Here is a 16512-nt window from a genome sequence, read left to right as displayed (position 1 = left end):
AAAAGAAGCTACAACGTACAAGCAGTTTTTCGATGACGCTGGAAGGTCTGATGACAGCCGTTGTTTTCTGCTATCAGTCGGCATGCACCACCGCGACGGACACATATTAACACTCATAGGGTGTCCTTTAGTCAGTTCATTCAATCAGAGGGACGATTGGTATTAGTAAGTTCCAGTGGCTAAAACATTAGAAGCCTCTTTCCTGCTGAGACAGCACGTTTGCACTCTAAGCAGTCTGGGGCGTCTGTTTCACAGCAAAGTACTTACAATCTGCCGAGGAAGATCGGCAGTTTGCCTTGTGACGCTGAACACTGGAAAAGCCTTGCGGAGTGTCACAACGCAGAGAGTTTTTGGGGTCTAGATATTTGTAAGTCACGTCGACTTAAAAAATGTTTAGACCCCAAAAACGGCCTGCGTTGTGACACTCCGCATGACTTTTCATATAGTCTCCAGCGTCACAAGGCAAACTGTTTTCCTATGTCTATCTTTTCAGCTTTTTCATCCGCCGAGCTCCCTCCACGGAGTGCATCTATGCAGAGAGCAAGTCGTCTGCTTCTTGTTCAAAAGTTGCGGTGCCGTCAGAACAACTTCGTGCTCTTATTGGCTGATTGAAAAATAAGAAATAAATAGTCGGTAGACCTCAAAGCATCTAGCACTGAGATCTACCCACTATTCTCTTCAGGCAGCCAATAAGAGCTCGGCTTAACGTTCAGACGTCACCGGAACTTTTGCGCAAGAAGCAGAAGGACTTGCTCTCTGCATAGAATCTCTCGAGTGCTTTTGCTAGAAAGTAAAGACTCCAGATTTTTTAGAGTGCAGATTCAATATTATTACTACACTTCGTTTCATCTTCAGCCCGGGTGCAGTCGACGCTACAGTCTGATAGATAGGACGAAGCATACAGCACCAAAAGCGCACTAACATGGCGTTCGTCATGTTTCTCTGCGTGTTCTATCCTCGCTCAACCAGTCATGTACAGGGAAGGCCCAGTGAATTCCGCCTATGACCGTGTTTAATTGGTCCCATCAGCTCCTAGCGTTGGCTGCTTCAGTTCTTTGAAGCACCTAGAAAACAAGGTCAATGCCTATCCACCTAAGAGTCTGTGGATCCATTAAACTAGGCGGCGCCTCCGATACATGCTGTGTCGCCTCGCTTGCTTCAGCATCGCCGCTAGCGTCTCACACCCATTTAGTTATTATAATGGACGCTAGAGGTTCAACTGGCGCTAGTGTCTATGCGACTTCCGGGATTCAAGCAGGTATAGCAACCAGTCTACTCTTACGGTACTCCTGTGCTGTCGTGTGGGAAAACGCGCGTTGATTTTGTCGCTTCGCCGGAAAATAACATGGAATACTTTTGTTATTTGGGTCGTGCCGAATTATATGTACCTTTATTATCATTGTAAAAGTGTAACTGCTTTAGTTAGCGCATGTTTATTCATCAGTGAACGATGTTTAACTTATTTTAAATAAATAGCGCAAAAATAAAGTACACACTGACGGAACAAGCTGGAACTCACAACTGTCGTTTTAATATTCATACAGAACAGGAGAAATGGCTAGCGTTTCCCCCTCGCCTTTCTTTTCGCCATAAAAAAAAAAAAAGCTTTCCAAAATGCAATCGCCCTAATAGGAAAAGGAAGTTATGTTGAAAGAACTGAGAAATAATATAAAAAAGAAGAAGATGATGTTACGTAAAAAAAAACTGAAAAATAGCGAAAAGAAAGAGGAAGTTGCTGACAGTAAACCACTGAAAGAACCTTAAGTAGAAAAGTTAAGGCAATGATGTTGTTTTTTTTTACACTTAATGCCACTGAGGGTGCAGTTACACCAGGGTTCTTCTTTTCTTTCATGATCATTACCTCGCATAGTTCCCTTGACTTCTTCTCACGGAACTTTCGAACGGCCTTCGTCACTCTCAGTATCGGTTTGCAGCAGCAGTCACTTATTAAAGAGGTACTCCGGCGATTTTTTGAGCTACCTCAACTAACTATATTTTCTGACTCCCGGCCTTTACTTGTTCCGTTATTATATTCAGTATCGCGAAATTCATAATAGTTATTGCGAAATCGGCATATGAAAATGATGCAAAAACCAACATTGAAATATACCCGCACTTTTCAGTGCCGTGACGTCAGTGGAAGGCAAGCTTGCCAGTCGAGCGAGCAGTCTAAAAATTAGAATATGCCAATCATTTGTTCCGTGCTGAAGCGCGGGTCCTGGAGCGAGCTTCCAAAGCATTCATTTGACATCCTGAAGCTGCTTCGAATCAGTTGGGAACAAATTCTACAGTCCAAAGAGTGAACCCCGGCACTTCCACTGACGTCACTTTTTCGTTGTTGCCAGTAGAGACTTTCAGTTTGAATAACACGGCGAGGACGAAAATTTGTAAATTTAATAACTTTGTGAAAAAAAGTTATTTTGACCTAATATTTGGGATACTATTATGTCTATGTTGTTTGGCGAGTTTAGCGAAATTTCAAGCAAATCGGGGACCATGAAGAAATCACCGGAGTACCCCTTTAAGTGCACTGCGTGATGCCCTGCTGGTGTTGATTTGATTGAAGACGCGTGTTCACATATCCTTCATGGTGTTCACGCAGCGGCCTGACTGACCCACGTATACTCTGCTACAGGTGAAAGGTATTTCATATAAAACCTGGCCTTGGCACGGTATACATGTTCTCGGGTCACATTCATTGTGACGTTCCTGTGGAGTATATATAATAGGACAAACTTTCTTGAGCTTCTCTGGTGCTGAAAATACAACAGAGATGTCATACCTGGAAGTCATCTTTTTTATGTTGTGTGATGCCCGGTGAATGTAGGGCCTCAACACTTCGTCCTTTGTACTTGACTTTTTCTTTCTGTCCGTGGGAGGTGACCGTTCTTTCTACAGTATCGTACAAGGTGGTGCTTGGGTATCCAGAGGTTTTGAGTCGTTCTATTTGGGCCTCAAATCTCTGTCCCACCTTGTGGTCACATAACTTTTTGAGGGCTGCGCTGAGACACTTGTTGATAATTGCCATTTTCATCAGTTTCGAATGGGAAGACTCATATTGGAGTAAATGTTTTCTTGACCGTGGCATGTACATCCAGCTCGTGTGGTTCAGTTGGAATATTGGACGTAGATCGAGAAATTAAAGGTTGTTGTTTGTGGGCATCTCATGTGCAAAGTTGAGTCGAGCATTTTCAGTGAAGATTGAACATATATTGATGACTTGTTGCTCGTCATTTACATGAGGTCTATTTTTAGTAGCGCAAGATAGTTGTCCACATATCTATATATTCTTGATACCTGGTTGTTGAATACCCGCTGGGCAATGGCTCGATCGCATTTGGACAAGATGTCGACAACACTGGTGCCACACATGATACAATGCAAGTTTCTTTTTTATTTTTCAGGTAAGTATTCCCGTTGAATGAGACGACTGTAGATGCCAGGTAGAGTGTCATTAGCTCCGAGAATGATTCAAGATGTAGGCTGGATTTATTTTAAAAGAACACTGTACCATTTTCCTCAATTCATTCTCTTACAGATACTAAGAGAGGATCATGAGGCATTGAATAAAACAAATCTTCCACGTCGAGGGAAAAAAACATTCTGTACAACTATGTCCTCATTTTTTAGATCATGTATAACTTGTTCTCAGTTAGAAATTAAGACAGGATCTTCCAGTCGGAGGTTTGATAGGAGATTAAATAGGAACCTTGACATAGCTCCTTGCCATGAACCTTCCTCACTTCCAGCTACACGGAAGGGATATTCCACTTTGTGTGTTTTGCCTTAAAGAACATATCCAAAAAACATTTTTTTTTTTTTGGAGGTGGTTTTTTTTTAGATTTGTCATCTTAAGTGAATGCACAGTTGAAGTGCTTTAGCTTTCACCTTTTGGTCTTAATACCTTGCAAATTGTTGAAGTTGTTTTTTTTTGTTTTTTTTTGTATGGCTACAGTCGCATTTTGCAAGTGCGTATCGTTGGGGCGCACTACAAACCCCTCTTCCTTATCTTAAACTCGGAGATTTAAATTATGTTGTTTGAAATAATCGACCCCTTTAGAACTTGTTGTTTTGCTCTCAACGTGTCCGGATTTCAACAAACCATCAACACATTCATCAATACATCTGGTTTTGTGAATTTCTAGAGCCTTCGCAGCAATGTCGCGTATAGTCGACAGCATCTGTACTCCTTGCGTGTGCGGAGCCGTAAAAAATATGGGGCCTTTCTCCAAGACATTTTCGATGTGTTGGTGAAGAGAGGAGTTGGCCAAAAATCTGACCGACTCGCTTTGGTGTTCCTTTTGTTTGACTCGTAGATATCGTAGGTGTCATATGTAGACTCTCCAGAGTGATTCTGTCATCCTGGTTCCAGCGTAGAGGAAGGTCTTGCATCTTCATTCATAGAATGTTCTGAAATGTTTAACTTCGCTATATTTCAGGCCCAAACCTCTGTTTCATAGTAGGCATGTAAAAACGAGCGACGATTCTAAGAAAAATAGCAATCGAAAGGAATGTGAAGTGTGTTTCAGGTTCGCCAGCATTTCGGTAGCGCTTATATGTTTCTGATACGCCAGTCCTGTCACGATATGAAAATGACCCTGTCGTGCATCTTTATGAGCGGTTAAATTATTTGAAACAGAAAAACTAAAGTACGTGGGCTATGAAAGGTCCTTCTTTTTGATATTTCCCATGTCGGGCAGCATTTATCGGGCACCTGTTTTCTGGCTTTTCCCGTTTTGGACGCAGAACAAGCATCTTCGCACATATAAGCACGAGTACAGAGACTAAAGCGTTACGTGTTTATTACAAATCGGGCTATATTACGACGGCTTTAATTGATTTTTGATCGTCGACATCCACAAGCAGTTACTGATCCAGTGTTACTGCGTTCTTGCCGTCTCTTGGTTTTCCCTGTGTTCTTCGTTCGTCTGGCACGTATATTCCCCATGCTGAAAGGCGCCGACGCCGTGTTGGCGCTAACAGTATCCAACAGTGTACATAATGCATGCATGAAGCTGTTTTAGCACTGTGTTTAATGCCCTGAATTTCTGAATTTGAACGAAAAAATGAAAGACGTTTACAATTATCTGTAATGCCGAATTAGAGCGCAGCTCTTTAGGATGAGGAGGGGAGGGCATGCCCCTCCTCTCACTCCCCTCCCATTTAGCGGGAAATATTTTCGCTAAATTTAGTGGGAAAATTACCAACATTTTACCGCTAAATTTAGCGAAAAGTTTCGCGCTAAATTTTGCTGGGAAGCTGAATTGGTGTTAACGACACCTGACGTCAATTTCCCCGTTAAATATAGCGGGGAAAGTTTTCCGCTAAATTTTACGTGATCTCACATTCATTCACGTAACGTCGCATGTGACGTTACGAGGAAAAACGTATTCCGCTATATTTGGCGTGAAATTTTTCCGCTATTATTAGCAGGAAAATTTTCCCGGGTTGAGTGGCGTCACGTGTGACGTCATTATGGAAAACGTCCCATAATGCAACACGCGGCTACGCCGACGCCGACGGTGATGGCGACGGCGACGGCGACGGCGACGGCGACGCCGCTCAACCTGGAAACGGGCGCCTAAGAGCTGCGCTCTAAAACGCCGTAACTGACCAGATATCTCGTCTTCGTGAGTGAGAGATATTATTATAATGCAATTAAATGCAAAGGTGCAAGCGAGCTGGACAACAATGAAGAAAATAATCCCTGGAGAAGGGGAAAAGATATTCCAAGCTGCTTGTATACTTGGGTGATTTCAGATAAGATCGACCAAAGGGTGGCTGGTCGACATTTTTAAATCAACTGATGTTTTTATATGACATTGTCTAGTGTCTGGTATGAACGAATACAAACTTAGTTTTGACCAGAAAAAAATTTGGAGACAAGAAAAATCGTAAGGCAGGGAGAGGTGGACAGTTGCAATAACGCGCACTGATGGAGGGGGCACGTTTGAAAGTGAATAATTAAAACAATAAAATTAGGAGAATTTTAAAACTTTTTTACAAACAAACTATGGGTACAACTTGCTTGTAATATAAAGTAATAATGTTTATTAAAAATTTATTTAGTTTTCTAAAAATTGCCAAACATGCCTGCTCGAACGACAAATGGCAAACTTTGGAAATCTGTACCTCATGAAATAATTTAATCATTATTACATAACTTGCAGACATTATTTTACTAATATATGGCTATTATTGAAAAAATAAATAAGGTATCTGAGTGACACAATAGTTACAATATATTTAGGCAAACATGGGAAAAAATCAAACAAAGAAAAATTCCAATGCGAATAAAAAAAACACCACCTTCGATTTTTTTTTAATTTGGATACCCTGTTATGCTCTATTTCGGCATTCATTTCTATTAAAAACATGTTGCATCATTGCACTGTGAAAGAAGAAACAACTCCCCAAAGTAGGGTCCTTTTTCAAGCCTACACTTAGCAGTGTCCTATACAAGAAGTGACTCTGAGTTCCAGTTTCATGAAACTTGCACAAATCTTTTATATACATTTATTCAGATAAGGTCATTGATAAAAAGAGCGATCGGTCACACAGTAAAAAGGAGGAGAAACCATATATAGCATTTTACATAAGCGTACAAAGTGGTATCATATTAGAGACTAATGATTTGAGAAAAGATGATGCAGTGTGAAGTTGTACCTTCCGGTATATTTTACATCTAGAGTAAAATAAATAATTTTACTTCCACACACAAATACAAAGATATAATAGTAAGATATTTAGGTTGGCTGTGTATTTACGATTACAAACAATTTCAGGTGACGGATGCCATAGTGCCTAACTGGAGCAGCTTCGATGCTCTCGGTGTATGAATGAATCGTGGCAAGCCGATATATTTTATCCTGCTCGAGGATAACATTTTGGGATTTTTTTTATAGTGATCAGATAACAATTATTAGTAACCACCAACAAAACAGTAGGTTAAATACCCCGTGAAGAAAAATGTGATAAATAAGATGTCCCTGCATTCAAAATGAGCAGTCCTTGGGAAATCAAATTCGGCACTTTACGCTAAGGTTTTCCTCGCTGTACCCATTTAATAAAGTTGCTTCCAAGCAGATCCGACTGTCCGTGCTACATATACGTCACAGGTCCCTTCTGTTGATGACTTGCTGAGCCGCCACGCGTGCCAAGACTGAATGCCGGGGAAGGCGCGCACCGTCAGCCACTCTTCTTTTTTTTTGTTCACGATACCGAACAACCTCATTTTCGTCCAGATATACAAGATGCACGCCTTTCAGTTTCTTTGATAGAACGCTCACCATTGTCCTGGCCGTCTGAATTGCGCTTACTGAACGTTCTCTCAGGTTGTTCAGCGTGGCCTGGTGCTTCACGAGTCCGCCAACTCCGTCACATGCATTTTTCCCATGTCCAGATGCAGAAAATAACCACTGGGCTTGTGGGCAATCGTCCTTTGCAAATTGGTGAAGCTGGTAGCGATTCTTGAAATGACTGGCGGCGCCGTCACTTACGTACGTCACGTACGAGTATACCGCAACGTTGTCTTCAACCCACTCCTTCACTTTTTCTAGAGCCAAGCAAGCGTGAGCGGCGTCGTGACACAGGTCCTCACTGATGATGGCAAAGCTGTTTGTAGATTTTCTTGTCGTCACTACACATGTAAATATCGAAACTTGTTTTTTTTTTCCAGTGATATGCTTGCATTTCGTCAGGAAGCACGATGGTCCAGTTTTCAGCAAAGTCAAAATGAAAGACAATGCTCCCGCGTTGCATGAACTGTTTTTCATCGTAGATCGCTTTACCTTGCGTTTGCCGGATATGGTTGTGAAGTACCCAACTTCCAACCGTCACTTGGATGACTTTTAGGAAAGTCTCAGGTTCCAAAGTTTTTTTCACAAGGTCGCCGGACTCCCATGTTGCAAGCACAATCTCTTCATCCTCCGGGATATCAAGTTCCTGGAGTGTAAGAAACTGGCCTTTTGGGCAGTGATCACAGTCTCCTTGAAGGCACAGTTCTGTTGCTGGGTCGCACAGAAATGCCGAGTTCATTTCACCAGTGTTGAATGTTGAGCCTGTAACGTTCTCTAGAGCGGCAATACAAAGATAATTATTGGCGCAGCGCACACAAACGCACACTTCCTGGTGTGGAATACATTGGACCCATCTAGGGCGCAACGAATAAAATTTCGTTAGCCCAACGCCGGAATCGGGATGCTTGTCTTTGTATATACGGAAAGCCTCTCGTATTGAGCGTGTCATGAAGCGCTTTGGCACGAACGTTTTCTCTCCGTTGAGCATGACAGAGATGACGTCCTTCTGGTTGGGACTTTGGCGCGAACATTGTAGCTCGTCTTTCGTGAAGTACTCTAGGGCAGCAGATAGGTTCTCAGGGCTCACCTTGCACCTCGTGTAAAGATCCGGCTCATACCACAAGCCATGCTTTTCCTTGAGTTTTCGGGATTTACTGATGAGGTACATTGAGGCCTGTGGAATCATCTTTTGAACCTCATTCTTCGTCAGTGTTGACGGCAGGAGTGTAAGCAGTTGACAACGTTCCCGGAGAGAGGTGGCGGTTTCAAAGGCCTGCCGAAAGTTGTCCACCCACTCAGTGCATGTGGAGCATGTTGGTTCGGACGACCCCGATGGTGCGTCCCTGTCGTACGCAATACGTAGCCTTGAGCGTATATTCTTGACAGCAACCTGCTCCAGTTCTGTCTGCTTTCTCTTGACATAGGCAGGCCTGTCCCGACTTCTTACGACGCTTGGTTGTCTCAGCGGCGACACATCTGTAGGTAGTATGGTGCGATTTAGATCTTCAATTGCTTCTTCAGCTGGCACAAATATGTCAAAGCACTGCTCTGAGCTTCGCATCGAGATCTCCTTAGTGATGTGCATGAAGCAATGGTAGCACAGGTAGTCCGTCGCACTCACTTTGGTGGAACAGTCAGGCGGAAGAATTTGCTTCAACGAGTTTAGGTCCAACTCGCCAACACTTCGAAAATTCCGCTGCTTTGGTATAGTCTTTTTGTGTTTTCGTTCGGAGCTCCAGGACGTCTTCATAATGTATACATAAATAATAGAAATTAAACCCCAACTGATGGCATATAATTGCCAAGTGAAAGAACTACTGGGTGCACAAGTGACAAGTCCGAGGCTGAGGAGCTCACTCACTGCAAACGTACATTTGAAAAGAGAGGTCACAACTGAGGCTGTCGGCAAAGCTTGATCCACGTCAAAGGAAGAAAGAGGGAAAGTCTCCAGACAAAAAATTGTGGTCAGCGGCCTTCGAAAAAGACTTTCCGGAATCGCACTGTCGTCCCTCCACGCGCTGATATGAAAGCACCCGAGCTTCTACCACGTGGTTCATGACACAGCCTGAGCCATGTCGGCGACCGGTTCGCGAGGGGTTGGCGGTGGGGTTACGTTGATGGTCACTCGGATTAGCCCTTGCTGTACTGAGCTACCGCCTGCAGTGCCTTATCGCCGGCTGGTGTCAACAACGAGAACACACACACCCTGTCTACACCAAAACTACAAGCGTTCACCGCACACGCGTCGCCGCCGCTTTTAAGCTTTTGTGAAATTGCTTTCTTTTGCCGCGGAGAACCGCCTTATCTTAACTACGCGCCTGAAATCCTTCCAGGCGGGCGTACACAATATCAAGCGTTTCGAGAAATGCCCGTGGAGTAGAACTATGGGAAAATTCGGAGCCCGCGATGTCGATATCGTCGCCGTTGTGTTAGTACGCCGTCGCGTACTGCAGTCCCCCGTTGGGGGAGGGGGGGGGGGGCGGTCTTACTACGATAACATGGCGACAGCGTTTACACTCTATGTATTTACGCGAGGCTCGAGTATTTGGGGATAATGCTGTCGGTTGGTGTGCCCCTTTGTGCCTGATATTATCGCCCGTGACGCCAGCGAGTGAGATGGCGACAGGCATGACTGCTCAGTAAACAGGCGTCGGCGGCCATGTTTTGCTGGTTAAAGCGAACCCCCTTGTCCTTGACAGCGAGCGGGGAAATGCGAAAAAAAGATTGTATCGGCCGTTTTGCCAGAACTAGCGACGAGTGTCGTCTGCGGTTTCCGGCAACTATTTTGCCATAATCGTGAGCTTAGCGAGGAAATGATTTTTGCTAGCCACAGAACACTACCACGCAGAAAGGGAGTGCTTGAACATGTTTTTGTTCTGGATATATATCAGGGATATATATGAGAGAGAAAGAGATGAAGGTAGAGCGGAAGAGGGAATAGCATATAATGTCGCAGGAGAATAAAGTAAACGAAGTTCCTAGTGGCCGATGGCTGCATGATCTTTTCTCGGATCACTAGTCCGTAATATGATACCTCTTTGTACACAGTAGTTTCTCCTTAATTTAAGTGTGTGAACGATTTCTTTAGTTATCATTGGCCTCATCTGAATAAAAATATATAAAAGATGTGTGTTGGTTTCATGAAACTGGAACTCAGAGTCAGTTCTTGTATAAAACACTGCTAAGTGTAGGCTTTGAAAAAGGACCCTACTTTGGGGAGTTGTATCTTCTTTCTCAATAAAATGATGCAACATGTTTTTAATGGAAATGAATGCCGAAATAGAGTATAACAGGTTACCTAAATTTAAAAAAAATCGAGGGTGGTGTTTTTTTTTATTCGCATCGAAATTTTTCTTTGTTTGATTTTTTTTCCATGTTTGACTAAATATATCCTAACTATTGTATCACACAGATACCTTAGTTATTTTTTAAATATTAGCTATATATTAGTAGAATAATATCTGCAAATTATATCATAATGATTAAATTATTTCATGAGATACAGACCTCCAAAGTTTGCCATTTGTCGTTTGAGCAGGCATGTTTGTCAATTTTTAGAAAAATAAATAAATTTTAAATAAATATGATTACCTTACATTACAAGCAAGCTATACACATAGTTTGCGCCTAAAACGTATTAGAGTTCTCCTAATGTTATCGCTTTAGTTATTCACTCTCAAACGGGCCCCCTCCATCAGTGCGCGTTAATGCAACTGTCCACCACCTCATGCCTTACGATTTTTCCTGTCCCCAAGTATTTTTTCTAGTCAAAACTAAGTTTGGATTCGTTCATACCAGACACTAGACAATAACATATAAAAACATCAGTTGATTTGAAAATGTCGACTAGCCATCCTTTGGTCGATCTTATCTGAAATCACCCACTTACGGATTATTCGTGATATTTGTTCTGCTCTTATATAATTAAGCGCACGCAGAAACTGTTCTCATTTTTTTCATAGAAATTGCATTACCGGAAGTAAGTTTCTGACTGATTGCTCTCTGCTTCAATTTGGAACCGCACACTAGCGCCAGTTGAACGTCTAGCGTACATTATACTCTCTGCTCACACCGAGCGAGATGCTAGCAGACGGTTAAGCCAAGACGCAAGCGTCTGCGGCGTAGCAGCATAGAGGTAGGAAGCTTCTGGATGCGACATGACGCCACCAGAGGTGAAGCCGGGTGGACTTCCGGTTTAGAGGGACACGCCCCCACTGATGACCAAAAACCAAAAGACGCTATTGGACCGAAGGGACAGCTCATTTAGCACAAACGGCTGTTTGGTCACGCTTGGGGGCGTGACCGTGACCTCTACTTCCGGCTTTACTTTGTATTGTCTCGTTTGGCTAACTTGAGTCGGTATGTCGCATCCTTTTCTTCCTACCTCCATGGTTAACAGAGACCACTGATCCCTATGACAATCGCTGGATCGCGCATCCCCGCTTGTTTGCTGCACCGCGATTGCGGCCACCGGACGGCCATCTTGCATGCCGTTTTTTTTTTTGTTTTTTTTTGCTAGAGTTGCAAAGGCCGGCGGCAGCGTTCTAAAGACACACTTTCTATTCGTGTGTCGTCATTCGCCGAAGATGTTTTTAAAGATTTTGTGTGAGGCGCGATACTTGCCGTTGAGAACACGTGGACATTTCTACGAAAGCGAAATGCCAGAGGACACAACTCGTCAAAAGCAAGTTTCGCCAGTATCGCGGCGTATTCAAAGCTTCCTTGGCGCGCCGAAGTGCTGTGTCTCTGTGCCTTCGCACGCTTGAATATCCATCAAGAATCGACGCCGTGTGAATGTGCTTTGCGAGTGCAACGTGCGTGAAGCCGTATGTGCCTCTGGATCAGTGTCTTACTTTACTCTGAAGACTGTTTACTTACGGCACTCTCGGTCCAGAAACAAGCTTGATCCAGCGTCCAGTAGCGACGGAAGAGGGGAGGAAAGTACGTTTTTTTTATCCTTAGACGACTTACAGAATACTGCGCACAACAGCTCCTCATCACTGATTAGTGCTGGCTCATTATCAATCCACTTGACGTTTGAGCGCGGCTCGCCTAATTGTGATTAATCAACAGATTGCACACGACCATATGGTCCGCGCTTCAAAGATTTTCATTCTGGCCGCCTTTAACTTTTGCCTTCGAAAACCCTCCTTGCTCCACAGCGTTGCTCTATTCGTGCTCCCGTTTGATCCAGTAGAGTAGATTTGGAACATAGCCATGGTTAATAGTACATAAGAGCACGTGACCCCTTTATGGATAGCAACTCACCGGAACAGCTGGACGATCCAGAACTCTGTGGCCGCCGTATTTACTCGCACAATGAACGCACTCACGTAATGAACGCACCTCCCAAGTTGGCTCTCAAAATTTCGACTTTTTTTTTCACTCGCGTAATAAACGCACCCTCAACTTGGACGTCAAAATTTTGACCCCCCCCCCCAACGCGCGCGAAATGAACGCACTTTTTTTTTATCCTGGTGCAGCGAGGTCGCGAATGCACGGGCAGCGTGGGCGAACAAAACGCCTTGCAAAAGCCATTAAAAAAATTCGCAGAGATCCAACGAAAGCAAGAAAAAAAACATGGAGAGGAGCTTTTTTTTTGCACGGCGCAGTCAGGACTTCGGGTTCGCGCGCCGCTGCGCCCAAGGAAGTAAGAAAGAGAAGCGCTCCGAGCGAACGAAACAATTTGCGAAAAGCAGGTGGCAAAAAAAAACAAAAAAACACGGAACTAAGAGAAAACAAAAACAAAGAGCTTTCGTTCTTTTTTTTTTTTGCACAGCGCAGTTTGGTTACGGGGGGGGGGGGGGGGGGGGGGGTCGCGCGCCGCGCGAGGAGGTAAGAAAGAGGAGGGGAGAAGCCCTCTAAGCAAACGAAACAGCTTGCGAAAGGCGGCAAAAAGAAAAAAAAAAAAACACGGAACTGAGAAAAAAACAAAAAAAAGAGGAGCTTTTTTTTTTTCTTTTTTTTTTTGCACAGCGCAGTTTGGTTTCGGGGGGTCGTGCGTCGCGTGCCGCGCGCAAGGTTATAAGAAAGGTAAGCGGAGAGCCCTCACCTAAGGAACGCCTAAGCAAACAAAACAGCTTGCAAAGGGCTGCAGAAAAAAACAAAAACAAAAAAAAACAGGGAACTAAGAAAAAAAAAACAGAGGAGTTTTTTTTTTTTTTTTTTGCACAGCTTAGTTTGGTTACGGGATCGGGCGCCGCGCGCAAAGAGATAAGAAGTTACTTCGATTTTTCAGGATAAAAGGACCGTTTATTATGCGAGTAAATACGGACGCAAAAATTTTACTTCGCGTAATGAACGCCCCCCCCCCCCAACTTTGCATCGATTTTTCGGAAAAAAAGTGCGTTCATTCTGCGAGTAACTACGGTACATATATATATATATACGATCTAAAGCGCAACACACCTTCAGAACTTTGGTGCGCGTCGATTCTTGATTGGTATCCAAGCGTGCTAAGGCGCAAAGATGCACCACTCGGCGTGCCAAAGAAGCTTTGATCACGCCGCGAGTCCGGTGACACTTGATTGCGACGAGTTGTACCTTTACATACGCCTTCACGCACATTTCCCTCGCAAAACACATCCACACGGCGTCGATTCTTGGTCGGTGACATCATGGTCGGCACCCAAGCGTGCGAAAACACAGAGGCATGTTACTTCGGGGTGCCAAGGAAGTTCCGAACACGCCGCGAGACCGGCGAAACTTGTTTCCACGAGTTGTGCCTTTTTCCTGCGGAACTGCGCTTTTGTAAAAATTTCCACGTGTTCTCAACGGCAAGTATCACGCCTCACACAGGATGTTAAAGAACGTCTTCGGTGAACGACGACGAACGAGTAGAAAACGTGTCTTCAGCACGTTGCCGCCGCCCTCTGCAACGCACGCTAGCAAAACGAAAAGAAAAAAAACGGCATGCGAGATGGCTGTTTGGTGGCCGCACTTGCAGAGCGCGGATTCGCGATCCAACAATTGTCATTGAGATCAGTGGCATAGACTCTCGTCGAGCCTCACGTGTTTGCCGCTTGGGGCGGGTCGGGGATCCCTTGACGATGACGTCATGAGCAGACCTTGTCTTCTAGGTGGCATTGGCTGCGTCCGGACTTAGGGTGAAGGGAAGTACGGGGAGTTACCGAGAAAAAAGAACCGTGTTTTAGGGCCCGCGTAAATAAACTATGTATCGCAGAAAGCTCGAACTCTGTGAGAATGTGACGCTAGTGGTTGGGATAGAACGCGGAAGTTTAACGACCTGACGTTACCTAGATCAAAAGATAATTGAGAAAATGAAATTCCTCTGTTATCTTTTGTGACACGGGAAGTCTTTCGTTTTAGAGTATACCGAGCCTGCACAAGTGGACCCAGACATAATAAAAAACGAAAATGGAGGTCTCGCCTTTTTCTACTTCCTCTTAACCGTCACCCTGAAGTCAATAGTTGTTTTTACTTTCTTTGCAGTAATATGTCGGACAAAATCGTGCCTTGAACCGGGCTTACTCACAGTGTTTTGCACGTTACCGAAAAAGAGTTCCGAAATTGCGCTGCTTGTAATTTCGTCAGAAATGAACGCGTTACTGAGATTCGCTGCCATCCTTCAATGGTAACGAGATACGGTTACCGTTACTTCGAAAAACTAAGGATCATTACTTTTTCGTTACTTTAAATTTCAGAATTATTTTTATTGTCAAATTTGTAGAATAGCATTTTACTGTCTCAGAAGGATTACTAAATAATTCCATGGAGAATTGAAATTTCAGAGCCTTTTTCGTTGCGAGTTACAAAATGCGAATGTATGTTTTTTTTTTTGTTTTTTTTTTTTTAAGCTGAGTGTGAAAAATTTGAATAGAGTAACGAGTAACATAATTTAATGAACGATATCGCAAAATTGTTACAAAAAATACTTTGCCCGTTACTCAATTAAACATTTACCAAGTACGCAAGTGCGTTATTGAAAAACGTAATGCGTTACCAGGAATGTCCTTATACTTTTAACGCGCAACTTCCAACACTTCTTACGCATGACAGACATTATTTTAAAAAAAATAAGGTATTTCATGTCAATCTTATTATGATCATAATTAAGGAGGGTATTTATTGACATATATGTACTTACACTGCCTGAACTGATGTGGTTTGCCGAGTTCGAAGGAGGCTGTCATAAACGTTCTTTCTCATCTATCTGCCACCTACCGGGGCAGCGCTTAGAATGATATAAGTTAAGGTAGTTTAATTATAAGCGATATTGCGTTATACGCGACGGCAAATTTAACGAAACATTCTAGGTCATAATGAATTTCACGCATCCATTGCTTTTCGTTCACAAGTATGCCACTCAAACGTGTTCTTTTCCTACAGATATGCCTCAATGGGAAGTGCGTCCCTTGGCCTAAATGACGTGGCAACCGAAGACCAAAAAAATAAAAAAAAACGCTTTGACAACAAGTAAAACAAAAGCTAAATAAAGTGTACAAATTAAAAAAAAAAAAAACAATGCTCGGTCATTTATATTTATCTGAACTCGGGAATAGTCGGAACTGGCAGGCCCCTACCTCTTCCCGTTTTATGCGTGTAGAAAGTAAGGGAGAGAAGTAGACGAGAACGCGGAGAGACGCCACAGCGACGAGCTCGATTTTGGGTCGGTTTTTCGCATGGCGCTTTCCAACCTTCATACTGGTCGCTAGCGCTCACGAGGTGTTAGGTGACGATGGTCGTCTTGATTTTCCTCTTACATTAAACGGCGGCAATATTGTGGGCGTAAGTATAGGGAGTATTCACTGGACGCCATATTTGTGGGTGCTGTCTGGAGCGCATGCTCAGTACGAGCTTACATCAATAGGCTGCTAAGACCGGCACTGTTGATGGTACGGAATGCACGTTGCAAAAGGACTGTGGAAGCTTGCCATCAGCACGCACTCAGCGTTCGCGCACACAGCTATGGCCGCCAGTGAATACTCCCTATAGCATTTGTTTCAATGAAAAGAAAGGCTCGTCAGCAAGATCGAAAATAGCATCGTCCTTTTTGCTGACAAGCATTTTTTCACGAGATAAATGCCACTGTCACTCACGATGCCGTTTCTTGGCTTGACGTTGATGAATACTAAGTCTAGGAAGACGTTGGCTCCTAGAGAAATCTCGTTTTTCTGTATTACCTTTAGGTCCAGGCGAGGTCACGATCTTGAACTTTCGGATCCTATCCCTACCGTTAGCGTCATTTTCTGAT

General features: G+C 43.6%; 1 protein-coding gene across 1 annotated transcript in view; it reads left to right on the top strand.

Annotated features, from left to right (window-relative positions):
- The window catches only part of LOC120842142 (snake venom metalloproteinase H1-like), a 68146-nt gene extending 52460 nt beyond the window's left edge, over window positions 1-15686 (top strand). The window contains exon 14 of the mRNA XM_040213170.1: window positions 15648-15686. Within this exon, the coding sequence (XP_040069104.1) occupies window positions 15648-15686 (39 nt within the window). The remainder of the gene's footprint in view (window positions 1-15647) is intronic.
- The last annotated feature ends 826 nt before the right edge of the window (window positions 15687-16512 follow it).

The sequence above is a fragment of the Ixodes scapularis genome, unplaced genomic scaffold, assembly GCF_016920785.2.
Source record: "Ixodes scapularis isolate PalLabHiFi unplaced genomic scaffold, ASM1692078v2 PGA_scaffold4__175_contigs__length_147842914, whole genome shotgun sequence".
NCBI lineage: Eukaryota > Metazoa > Arthropoda > Arachnida > Ixodida > Ixodidae > Ixodes > Ixodes scapularis.
This window is presented reverse-complemented; position numbering and strand designations above follow the sequence as displayed.